The following is a 12,431-nucleotide window of genomic DNA, read 5'->3' as shown; positions in this document are numbered from 1 at the left end:
AATTTTGCATTGCATTTTGTATTTTTGTATGTTTTGCAATTAATAAAATATAACAAACTTTTTATGCCTCGGATAGTTTGTTGTCGATAACAATGTTTGGTACAGTACTTAAATGAAAAGAATGTGTTTTGTTGAAATAAAAAAATCCTAATTTTGCCTTACATTTTGTATTTTTATGTTTTGCAATTAATAAAATGTAACAGTATTTTTTTATGCCTAGTCTGTTGTCAATGACAAAATGTTCGGCACAGCATTTTGTATTTCTATATTTTGCGATTAATAAAATGTAACAGTAAACTTTGTTTATGCCTAGTCTGTTGTCGATAACAATATTTTCGGTACAGTACGTAAACGAAAAGAATGTGTTTCGAAATATTTTTCCTAATTTTGCTTTATAATGATTTTAATGTAACCAACAAAAAAGGATTTGTAGGTCAAAGATGACAGGACTTTATTCAGTATGCGTAGGCCTAGGCTACGTTTCCTAACGAAAATGATAAAAAGTTAATGAATATTAAACAACGTAGCTCAAAGATAATAAGATTTTATTCAGTATGCATACGTTTCCTAAAGAAAGTCTGATGGTAAAATAATACAAAGGTTAACAAATACAGTATTAAATATCATAGGTCAAAGATGATAGAATTTTATTCAATATGCTTAGGCCTAGGCTACGTTTCCCAAAGAAAATCAGATGAAATTATAAAAAGGTTAAAAATACTATTACAACATAGTTCAAAGAGGCTAAGATTATTTCAGTATGCTAAATATACAATATATATATATTATATAAAGGGTAATATATACTGTATATATATATAGACCGACTTGCGTCCAGATCGATTTACGACCTGTCTGTCGGAACCGAACTTGGTCGTAAGTCGACGACTACGTGTATATAGACAGCCCACTAACAAAAATTATTTAATTCATTTCTACTCCCACCATGATATTAGGACCAAGAGAGGAGTAGTAACAGGCTTTTTCCTTAGGGCACTTAGGATATGCAGTGCAAAATACTTAGAAGAAGAATGCAGGTCTATTAAAGAGACCATTTTAACAATAAAATTTCCAGAATGTCTTTTGGATAATTGCAGAAAGCAGGCTGCTAAGATTCAGGAAAGCCATAGGCAGCAGGACAGCACAGCAAAACGTCTCGTGTTGCCAACCAGCGACGTTGCCACCGACCTGACACATATTTTAAGAACCACCAATTTGGAAGTAGTGTGCCAGACCAACAGGACGATAAAAGACATCATGAAGATGAGAACATACAACAACCAAACACCGGGCAGCAAAGCCGGTGTATATCGTATTCCGTGTTCGGGATGTGATAAAGTTTACATCGGAGAAACGTCACGTGACCTGAATACACGAATACGTGAACACCATTATCACATCAGGCATGTCACCACCAATGTATGTGTGACACATAAAAACAGGGAAAACCATCTTATGGACTGGAAGAATGCAGAGCTGCTGATATGAGAACCAGACAAGATCCGCAGGAAGTGTTTGGAAGCAGTGATCATTCAAGAAACGAACACTATTGAACAAAATAGGAGCATGTTCAACATCTCACCCCACATTATTTCCCTAATACCCATGGCCAGCAAAATTTTAAACCACACTTTGTGAGCATCTTGCCTGCGGACGTTTGGGCCAGCATTCTCAACCTTTCCCAGCATTCAATCCCCCTTCTCCTCCTCCTCCTCTTCCTTCCTCCCTACTTCTTTTCTCTCCCCGTTCCCTCCTTTCCCCTTATTTAATCTCAAGCATATGTATCTCAACTCGTACTTGAAAAAGCTGTAATAAGCGAAATGTCGTACAAATAAAGGCTCCGTCCTCATATGGTGTTTAACTCGTCAGTCTAGATAAGAAGCCATATCCATTCATGATTGGCTTCAAATGTTCACATTCCTATTTTTGTGGGGATATCTTGCACACATTTAAAAAAAAAAATTGTTCACCATTCTCAAGTTCTACTTTTTCTTCAGTTCATGTTCTTTACCTGCAGTTATGAAGAAATCATTTAATCGGCGACCCCCCCTCTCCGTCCCCCCTTGCATATAAGGAGAGGATGGGGAGAAATCCCTTCGAGCTGCATCAAAATTTACTCACACATACTACCCCACCCACCCGCCCATTCCTCCTCATGCAATCACAACATCATCCACATACAACCATTCTCCACTCACCTCTGTCTTCCGTCCTCTCCCTTCCTTCCTCAACAGAGGAAGTGCTGTGTCTTGCGACACTGCTTCTGACCCAGGGCGGTGGGCAGGGTGCAGGGATGACCCGTCATCCAGGAGGTGCTCAGATGAGAGGGAGGGTGGGAGGGGTGTGGAGTGTATTTAGGGATGAAATGGGTGGGAGTGTTTTTATGCCTTTCCCTTTTTGGCTACCTCCCTTGGAAGGGGGAAAAAGCCTTGGTATATGTATGTATGTATGAAGAAATCATGTCAAGAAACATTTTGTAACCTAGCAAATGACATGTAATTCCAAGGTATTTTTGAATTAGTGAATCAAATTGGTACATACATATATATATACCGTGTATCCCCATCCGTACCACATTCACACCACAGGTCACACAAAATCTTATGGCAAGACACCACAGTAGCTTGACAGTTGTATTTACCTAGTTGTATTATACGGGAAGGGAGCTATGCTCGTGGTGACCCATCTTTGTATCTCTCAGCATCAAGTTTTTTCTTAAAATCTTGAATAGTGTTTGCACACACTGTTTCTTTGTCTAATTTGTTCCAAGTATCTATCACTCTGTGTAGGAAGCTATTTTCTTTATATCTCTTCTGTAATTATCTTTTTTTAGTTTCTTTTCATGTCCTCTTGTTTTTCCATTGTCCCATTTTAATAGATCATTCTTATCTAAGATTTCCATTCCCTTCATAATTCTATAGATAGTAGGTCTCCTCTTTCCCATCTTTGTTCCAGAGTTGGTAATTCTAATTTGGACAGTCTTTGTTTATATGTCATTTTGGAAAGAGTTGGTGCCAGTTTTGTTGTTGCTCTTTGTATTCTTTCTAATTTTCTTATATTCTTTTTGGTACTGGGTGTCCATAGTGTTGCTGTGTACGAGTTTTGGTCTTATCAGTGTAGTTAAATTTCTTATCATTTCCTCATCCAAATAGGGAAATGCTACTTTTATTGACCTCAATAAATTGTAGGTTTCTCTGACTATTTCATTAATATGCTTATCCGGTGTCAAGTCTTTGCTGATCATCACTCCAAGGTCTTTTTCTGAGTTTACTTTTTTTACCTCTTCACCAATTTTATAATCTCTCGATATTCTGTTTTTACTTTTTCCAAATTCCATTATACTACATTTATTTATATTGAATTTCACTTCCCACTTTTGAGTGTGAGTGTGTGTATACACACACACACAGAATCATGAAAGGCATAGAAATTATTGATAGAGAGAATCTAATAAAATGGGATGATAGAAATACAAGAGGATACAGAAAGAAAATCAAGAAAGACAGCTATAGAAGAGATATGAAAAAGAACAGTTTTCCTCACAGAGTAATAGACATTTGGAACAAGTTAGATGAGAAAGTGGTATGTGCAAAAACAATACATGAATTTAAAAATAGTTTAGATAAAATGAGATATGAAGACGGGACACCACGAGCATAGCTCCCCTTCCCGTAAAATACAACTAGGTAAATACATATACATATACACACATATATATATATATATATATATATATGAGTGGAAAGGGTGGTGAGGTAAACAAAATATATATATATATATTTAGAAATGGTTTCAGACAAATGAGAGAGTGATAGGCAGGGAAGGGTAAACGAAGATGGGCTTTTAGAATACATCCTAACGTTTCGGTCACTATGACCTTCTTCATAGTCCTCTGAAGAAGGTCATAGTGACCGAAATGTTAGGACGTATTCTAAAAGCTCATTTTTGTTTACCCTTCCCTGCCTATCACTCTCTCTCTCATATATATATATATATATATATATATAAATATATATATATATATATATATTTATATATATACTGTAAATAGATATTTTATTAATGTTTCATCCCTAAAGGACTTCCTCTTTTTTCATTTACCTCACCACCCTTTCCACTCATTCTGTCACACATATTTCATCATATATATATATATATATATATGGTAAAGCACTTTCTGAGATGGAGATTTTTTTTTTCCTGAAACGGTCTGCAAGCAGAAGTTGTGGGAGCAAATCTTTGGCAATTTATAAAAGCAAATTAACTGGTTCCTAAATGAAAGGTGTGATCAATGAAGACTGAGAGAAAAATAGAGGGAAAAAATCTTCATTAGAACAACGGGCTCATGTGACGTCCTTCCCTTATGTTACATATACTGTTGAATCACTTAATTCCAGTAAAATAGTAACATACAAAAAAACATTAATTTACACAAATAAATGTGCATACTTATTATTTACCATGAACATTTGAGAATGGTTGTGTATGGATGATGCTGTGATATATGGAAGGGAGTGGGTGGGGGATGGGGGGAGTCAGAGAGCATGTGTGAATGATATTTTGACACAGCCCAAAGGGATTTCTCCCCATCTTCTCTTTTTCTGCATGAGGGGACAGAGAAGGAGGGTCACCGATTAAATGAAGTGGCCTTGCTTTGGATGTAATGTGTCTTGCTGCATTGCTTCTGAGCCAGGGCAGTGGGCAAGATGCAGGGATAACCTGTCATCCAGGAGGAGCCAAGAAAAGAGTGAAGGGGTGAATGGGAATGGAGTATGTGGGGATGAAATGGGTGGGAGTAGATTTATGCCTTCTGACTTTGGCTCCCAAACTATTAAAACAATATAGGTGCCAGTATAGTATGTGGGCTACCTTTTGGATGTGGCCTACAAAATTTTTTCTTTGGTATAGTATGTGGCCTACCGGACTTTTAGTTTGGTATGAACCTGTCTCTTAAGCTTTAATAGTTTGGGAATGCTAATCACAGCCAAACTAATGCAGAACACACCAAAGAATGCCAGCTCTGTGTATATATGAACATTTGACGCCCTAGTTGTATGCACTTATTAAGACAAAAAAATTATTAAGTACAGAGGAAATAATTACCAAACAACTATTTGAAAATAACTTCTGTGGTCATTCAACAAATCTGTTGCCTTAACTACCTTTTGCAAGAGATCATGGCTCCAATACATCAGGGGTAAATACTTGGGTTATCATGTCACTTAAAGACGAAATTCTATTATGTTGTCTGCACTGTGTTAGTGTTAGGCAATTTGCCTTAGTAAACAGAAATAGTAATACACTTGCAGAATAGAACTTACCTGCTTTTCTGCTTCATTCATTGCTCCATAATCTAATTCTTTCCATACCATAACCCTGCCATCAGATTTTCGCCTAACTTTCCGCACAGTACCATGTGCTCCTCGTCCAATTGTTCCAACAATATCAAAATCTTCCAAACGGGGCCCCATGTTACCGAAGCATGGAACACTGAAAATATATATAAATCCTAAAAGAAGGGAAATAAGTAAAGTGCATGAATTATTTAATTCATATTGAGATGACTGAGTCAAATACACACCATCAGAATGTTCAAAGACAGCACTTGAGATTTGTTACCTAACCTAAAACACTCACTATAATCCAGGCCTAATTCCATAAGTAATATCTACTCAACTGGTCAATGATCAAGAACTATGAGTAGCAAAGCATATGTGAGGGTCAGGAATAGAGTGAATGATTTGAGATAATGGTAGAGCTATATCAGGGTTGTGTGATGTCATCATGGTTGTTCAACATGTACATGGATGGAATAGTGATATGGTTTAACATCACACACTCCCCCCCCCTATTGGGAGGCTAGGATGGTGCCCTTCACAGAGGGCTTTGTAGCCTGGAATTTAATGAACCATGCCCTTGGTTCAACTTCGCCGGTGGCAGGATTCGAACTGCCCTCACCTCAAACTTCGCCGCAAGTAACGGCACCCTAACCCGCTCAGCCAGCGGGAGGTAAATGCAAGAGTGCTAGGCAGAGGCTTGGAACTGGTGGATGAGTGGAGGAAAGTGGGAGATAAGCCAGGTGTTGTTTGTAGATGACACTATACTTATGGCTGGTCCTATGGACAGATTGAATCAGTTGGTGACCAAGTGTGTAAGGATGTGCAAGAGGAGAAATGTAAGTAAATGTGGTCAAAAGCAAGGAGATGAGATGTACCAGGAGTGATGATGGTGAAGATTTAGACATGGGTTTGAAGAGCGAGATGATGAAAGTAGTGGATTTTTATGTATTAGGGGTTGCATGTGTTACTAAGTGCAGGCATGGATGTTGAGGTCAATTAAAAAGCAAACAAATACATGTCTGGATAGAAAAAATATCAAGCTACAGGGTAGAAGGTAAAATATTGAGATGGATTCAGAACTTTCTAACAGGGAGAAAACAGAGGGTGTTGATAAATGGAGAGGCTTCTGGATGGAAGGAAGTAACAAGCGGAGTCCCGCAGGGATCTGTTCTTGGCCCCATGCTTTTTGTAATATTTATCAATGACCTGCCAGAGGCAGCAATGAACGGAAATAAAGTTTATCTATATGCAGATGACACTAAGATATACAGGACAATACAAAGCACGGAAGACTGTGATAGGTTACAGTGGGATCTGGACAAACTCAAAGAATGGACAGAGAGGTGGCTCCTAAGTTTTCATCCAGAGAAGAGCAAGTATATGAGGTTAGGGAGGACCACAATGGAAGAGAAGGGTTATAGTATGTACGGCAACATCAGTAAGACAGGAAATGAAAAAGACATAGGGGTGATCATAGATGATACACTAAACTTCTCCATACACCTGGCAGAAAAGATCAATAAAGCCAATATGTTAGTAGGGCTGATCAGAAGGACCTTTCAACATTTAGAACCATACATTTTCAAGCCTCTGTACACGGCTCTTGTAAGGCCGCACTTGGAGTACGCCAACCTGGTTTGGTGTCCCCATCTGGTGAAGGATTTGGAGGCTGTGGAGAATGTACAGCGGAGAGCAACTATATTATTGCCATCCCTCAAGGAGTTATCATACGAAGAGAGGCTGAGGAAGTTGAGCTTGCCCACCTTCGCGTATAGGAGATCCCGGGGAGATCAAATTGAGACCTACAAAATTGTCACTGGTTTATATGACAGAAACTGCACTGAGGGTCTCTTTGAATTTAGAGAGGGGTCCAGTACAGGGGGAAATAGTCGAAAAATATTTAAGCCAAGAGCAAGGTTGGACCTGAGAAAGTACTTCTTTAATAACAGAGTCATTAATAATTGGAATGAGCTGCCAGAATGGGTGGTAAATGCAGACACAGTCAAAAGTTTTGAGGTAAGGCTAGACAAATTCTGGGAGGGACAAGAACAAATATATAAATATAGAGCACAAATTAACACTGCATGCGGCCAGCACCAACATCACACTAGAAATCAGGCTGCTACACTGGAGTCATAGGCCAAAGAAGGCCTCTTCCAGTAAAATGTCAACTGTAATCAACTGTAATGAAGGAGTGATTTTACCCATGGCATTGAACAGAGTAGACTTAGAATTTAAGGGAACCCTGAAAATGTTTGAGAAGTATGGGTGTTACAAAGATTGATACAGTGAGAAATGTGGAGGTACAGCAGAGAACAGGGGGTGGAAGAGACTTGTCAGATAGTAGATCATATAGTGCTGATATATTTTGGACATATGGAAAGAACACTCAGGATGATAAGAGCTTGCCAATGATATAGTTAAGAATTGCAGCTAAGACTGGCAAATATCTATATCATACCAAGATGTTCCCCAATCTAATTTTTTTTTAATTGCTACTGTTACTAATGAACGAAGCCACTAAAATATGGTTCAGATGCCATGCCAGTCCAGTCACTATCAGACAATGGCTTTCACATTGTGGACCAGGTGTTCTCCAACTCCAGGTGACGTTAATAAGCGCTCTTAAAGAGAATATAGGGCTTCCTTGGACTTTATGAGAGAACACAGGGTTCTGCCGTCATCTGTTAATTGCCCAAGGTACAATAATAATCAGGCTGTCAGCATCCATGATGATGACAATGACCCAGATGATCTTTAGAATTTGAGGTACTGAATTACTAAATATAGGTTAGGTTACATAGGTTAGTAAGGTTATGTAGGTTAGGTCAGGTTAGGTTAGAAAAGACTAATTTATCATCCTTTCATTTCTTCGACCTCAGCATCTATCAAAATAAACATGGTGTATCACTCAACTGCCGTGACTTTGTTCGTTAGTAAATAGGTTTTAACAACATTTTTGTCATTAATTTCTGCCAAGAAAATCACACATTATGCTCATCTATTATAATCTACAAAAATTCATAATTAATTTTCTATTGCTATATCATGTAGGAGTGCACAACTAAAAATTTACCCAAGTTGACCCTACACCCCTAACCCTGAAAGAAGATACCCGTGCAGGTAGAACCTGTGGATCACCACAGCTTTGAGGAAGACCCTTGCACTGGTTATCTTCCTCCAAATATCCTGTCTCCAATTCCCACCTCCAGAACCTGCTGCTTTCTCCCTGCTTGGCAGAAGAGGTGAATAGAATTGGTTGCAAGACTTGGCTTCAGATGAGATTCAAGTGGCACAAAACATGTGGACCAGAAAACTTCACCCACTGTTCAAGCTATTGGGCAAAATCTGACAACTGCTGAGTAAATCCTTTGCTAGCTAAACTCTAACCTTTGACACGAACTTCGTTATTTGTACATGTAAAACCACCACCACCATCCTAATCCTACGGCTACGGTATAGCTAAAAAATGAAACCGAAGGAACACATCAATCCCACCTCCAAAGAAAACAAACCAAAGAAAGAATGAAATATCTAAATTGAAAAACTATCTACTTACATAACCCTGATTATTATAATTATGGTAAATAAGCTATATTACGAATGTATGGTCAATCCTTATTTCAGTTAACGAATTGCCATACAGTATATTGAAGAACAACTACGATAGGAAAGCCGTTGAAACTCAATATACACGTTTAATTCGTATGTCATGATACTTACGTAGTCAGAAGAATTACTCTGCGTCTTTACAACCATAAAAAACAATACTCGTAACACAATTCAACCACTTCCATCAACAATTGTGATTTAAAAATGGATACTCCTTTCCACCGTGCTGAATGGTGGATGAACAGCCGTATAAGTCTCGTGATTGGCTGCATTCTAAATGTTACAAGCATCGTCATTGGTAGATTTACTATCATCTGCTTTTACGTCATTTCCGTAAACAAATAACTACAACCATGGAGTTCATTTATCACGAAAAGGTAATTTATGTATTATGAATAATTGATTTTATGTGAATGTCACTGGAAGTGGTGACAGTCTAGGTTATGTACTTAGCCGTTATTGTAAAATTGCATATAATTGTATTAGATAGTGTTAACTACAAAATTTGATAAGCAACGAATGAAATGCATTTGAATTTGTTGGTATATTGCCCTGTTCTGGATGTTGACTGCATAAGTTTTATGCCTTCAATAATTTAAGCACTTCAACAGCGCTACAACGGGCCTGAATCATGTAGTATTCTTTTATGATGAGAAATTCCCCCCCCCCCCAAAAAAAAAAAAACATTGATCATCATCATGTACTTTGCACTACCATTCTTCTTTTATCATAATCCTTACAGTTTTCACTACCTAAAATTACTCTTAGGTGCAATGTCCTTTAGGATGGAAGGGCTGCTTATCAGCGACGAAATAAATATATACCGTTGGGCCATAATCATATAACTTTTTATTTATCTTGCTTGGTTATCTCACATGGTGGGCTTCCTGGTCCCAGCCAACAGAACATGGTCATAGACAGAGACAGGGAAGCTGTCTCATTAAAAAAAGAAAAAATACCTAATAACCTGCAAAGTTTGGTATTTTTTTTAGACATGCACACCTACATAATGTAGCAATAGAAAATTAGATATTAATTTTGTAAATTGTGGTACACCAATGAATCTATATTTTTCTTGGCAGAAATTTATAACAAAAACCTTGCTAAAAACAAATAAACTAATAAACAGAGCAGCAACAATAGGTTTGAGACGCCATGTTATCATCTATCCAGTCCCATCAATGTCAGTTTTGTAGATTTGTAGTTAGGATCTACATTGGATGTTAGGTGAGGCAATCAAGGTGAAAGTCTGTTCGTTTTAATGTTTCAGTCTTCTCTCTCTTACAAACATGAATCATCCTCTGTCCATTGTCTTGCCAAGTGTTTGGGTGTAGTCTGAAACACCTGGCTTCTTTGGTCACTGTCAGATTCAGTGACAATGGAGTATCCCTTGAGAGACAGGTCCGACCACAATGGAGGGTCCCTTGGGAGTCAGATCCAAGCACAATAGAGGGTCCCCAGAGAGTTGTCTGTAGACATTGAAATTCCTTCTCATGCTACATCCGTGGATGCACATGTGTACACATTAGACATATAAAGGATTGACTCTTCCTTTCAATCATCTTGCAACAGATGCTCGGCTCAACTACCACTCACTGCTCATAGTGAGGTTAATGCTAATGGAAGATAAGAAGTAATACAAGGCCTTTGCAGAACCTTGGCATGAAAATAAATACACATAATGTTGGCACAGAGGTGGTATCAGGAAATACTTATGATTAAAATAAAATTGACTTAACTATATGACCATACAGAAGTAGATATTATTTCTGTTCACCTATGCTAAATATACTCATATGAAGTTGTTGCTTGATTGTGAAGATAGTAGTGGGGGAGGCAAACTGGAGGTTTTGGTGGAGAGGAATGGTTATGGTCCTCTGTTTCAGGGGTAGTATGGGTTTGTGAAGGGACAGTCTATGTCAAGGCTACAGGGGACTCTTTTGATATGATCTTTGTGCAGGACAGTCTCTGTAAGATCATGTAACCTGAGTGCTTTGACTTCGTTCTTTGATAAGCACTGTATGAGTGTTTGAATGTAGATAACACTTCTGAGACTGGGGTGGATTTTGTGTTGAATTCCTCTGAGAGGGGCAAGAAGGTGTCCTCAGGTGGTGAAGAAATCAACATTATTTAATGGGTATTTTGTCCTGAGTTTTGCTGATTTGGACATGCGGGAGGAGTTGGTGTATCTGTTATGTTCGGAATGCATGTCTACAGCTGTCAGTAAGGTAGAAGAGTTAGAATCCTGAGTAGGAGTTTGGGTGGTGATGCTATTTGTGCTAGCAGCTGGTGCATCCTTGTGTAATGAAATGGAGTGAATTTGAATGGGGGGAGCAGAATCAACTGACGTAGAATCATGTTCTGCCTGCTCGTTCACATATATGTAGTTTATTTTGTGAGAAGTTGCTAATGGTAATGCAGGGAGGAAATGATTTGCATAAATGATACCATTTTGAGCAGGGTAAATGACTGTTATGTTACCTCATCAATGTTAAACACATGAGGATATCAGCAGGAAAGTGAAGATCAGCTATGTAGGTGTTAACTGGAATGGATGAGCATTCATTTTTGAAGCTAATGTCTTGGGATAATTTACCAATGACTGGCAATAGTACATCATCTACACTGCAGAGGCTGACATCTGGGGGTTCCAAAATGGTGATACATTTTGTTGCAGTACAGAATTTATGGAAACTGTCACTTTGGTGTTGCTAGACATAGCATTGAATGTTAAGGAATGGGAAGACATGTCTGGGATATCCAGGATATGTACAGGTAGAGTTGATGAGTGAATTTCTGGATTTGGATTAACTGTCCTTGATATGTACTGAATCTTGGTGTTCTGTTGTCATAAAGGAGATGTGTTTCATGAATGCCTTGCAAGAAAGTGATCTGGGGAATCTGGTCTGTGTTGCCTTCATACTAACAGTACACAGCAACGATTACTTGTGTGAAAACATGTACTGTGATAATTGCAGTATCAGTTTGGTTGTGAAGGGTTTCTGTGGTAATACATATTTACAAAGTGTCCTGGTTTGTGGCAGTATGTACAAACCATTTGTGTTCTTGAAGGAGAGTGCTGGCACGAGCAATGTCGAGTGCAAGATGTATGTCTTGATCTTCTGTATGTGAAGGGGACTGTGTGACCTGGGCTATTGTGTGGGTGGGTGCAATGGGTAGTGACTGGCTCTGGATCTGGGTGATATTTTTGTCTGTGTCAGAAAATTTCTTGGAGAATTTGCCTAGTGTGATACCTGGTGTGAATGGAAAGTATTCCTAAAAGAAGCAAAGGCATAAGAGGGTCTGGGAGGAGTTTTCCAACCAGAACTCTAAGATTTCAGTCTTTTGATATGCATGGATGTGGTACAGATGGGAGTAAAAGGGAAGAGACAGGTAGTATGTTTGTGAGAAGAAAGATGGATGCGTTGGCATTGAGTGAAACTTAAGTTGAAAAGGAGGGGTGAGTTTGAATTTGGGAGT

The 12,431-nt window shown here is 38.4% G+C and overlaps 3 protein-coding genes across 8 annotated transcripts in view; 2 read left to right on the top strand and 1 right to left on the bottom strand.

Annotated features, from left to right (window-relative positions):
- The window catches only part of LOC143022246 (uncharacterized), a 31,464-nt gene extending 22,275 nt beyond the window's left edge, over positions 1 to 9,189 (bottom strand). Inside the window, exons 1-2 of one of the 2 annotated variants that reach the window (XM_076180378.1) lie at positions 9,063 to 9,189; positions 5,322 to 5,490 (exon numbers count right to left, since the gene is read on the bottom strand). In XM_076180378.1, coding sequence (XP_076036493.1) covers positions 5,322 to 5,471 — 150 coding nt within the window. In that variant the 5' untranslated portion in view covers positions 5,472 to 5,490; positions 9,063 to 9,189. Of the gene's footprint in view, positions 1 to 5,321; positions 5,510 to 9,062 lie in introns of both variants that reach the window. The other variant, XM_076180386.1, reaches the window with a different exon arrangement.
- LOC143018277 (uncharacterized) lies at positions 6,519 to 7,478 on the top strand. Its single transcript, XM_076173573.1, has one exon. The coding sequence runs from the start codon at positions 6,519 to 6,521 to the stop codon at positions 7,476 to 7,478; it is 960 nt and encodes a 319-aa protein (XP_076029688.1).
- Positions 9,190 to 9,212: 23 nt separating the features above from the next.
- LOC143022272 (ataxin-3-like) overlaps positions 9,213 to 12,431 on the top strand; it is a 139,713-nt gene continuing 136,494 nt past the window's right edge. For all 5 annotated transcript variants that reach the window (XR_012966041.1, XM_076180432.1, XM_076180423.1 and 2 more), the window contains exon 1: positions 9,213 to 9,328. Coding sequence is in view for 4 of the 5 variants with exons in the window: in XM_076180432.1 (XP_076036547.1) it covers positions 9,305 to 9,328 (24 nt within the window). In the remaining variant the exon portion in view is untranslated. The remainder of the gene's footprint in view (positions 9,329 to 12,431) is intronic.

This window comes from Oratosquilla oratoria, chromosome 3, assembly GCF_046742065.1.
Source record: "Oratosquilla oratoria isolate Oo_2021 chromosome 3, ASM4674206v1, whole genome shotgun sequence".
Lineage (NCBI taxonomy): Eukaryota > Metazoa > Arthropoda > Malacostraca > Stomatopoda > Squillidae > Oratosquilla > Oratosquilla oratoria.
This window is presented reverse-complemented; position numbering and strand designations above follow the sequence as displayed.

Coding starts and splice junctions, on each gene's coding strand:
- LOC143018277 (XM_076173573.1), top strand. CDS start 6,519: ATGCTTTTTGTAATATTTATCAATGACCTGCCAGAGGCAGCAATGAAC.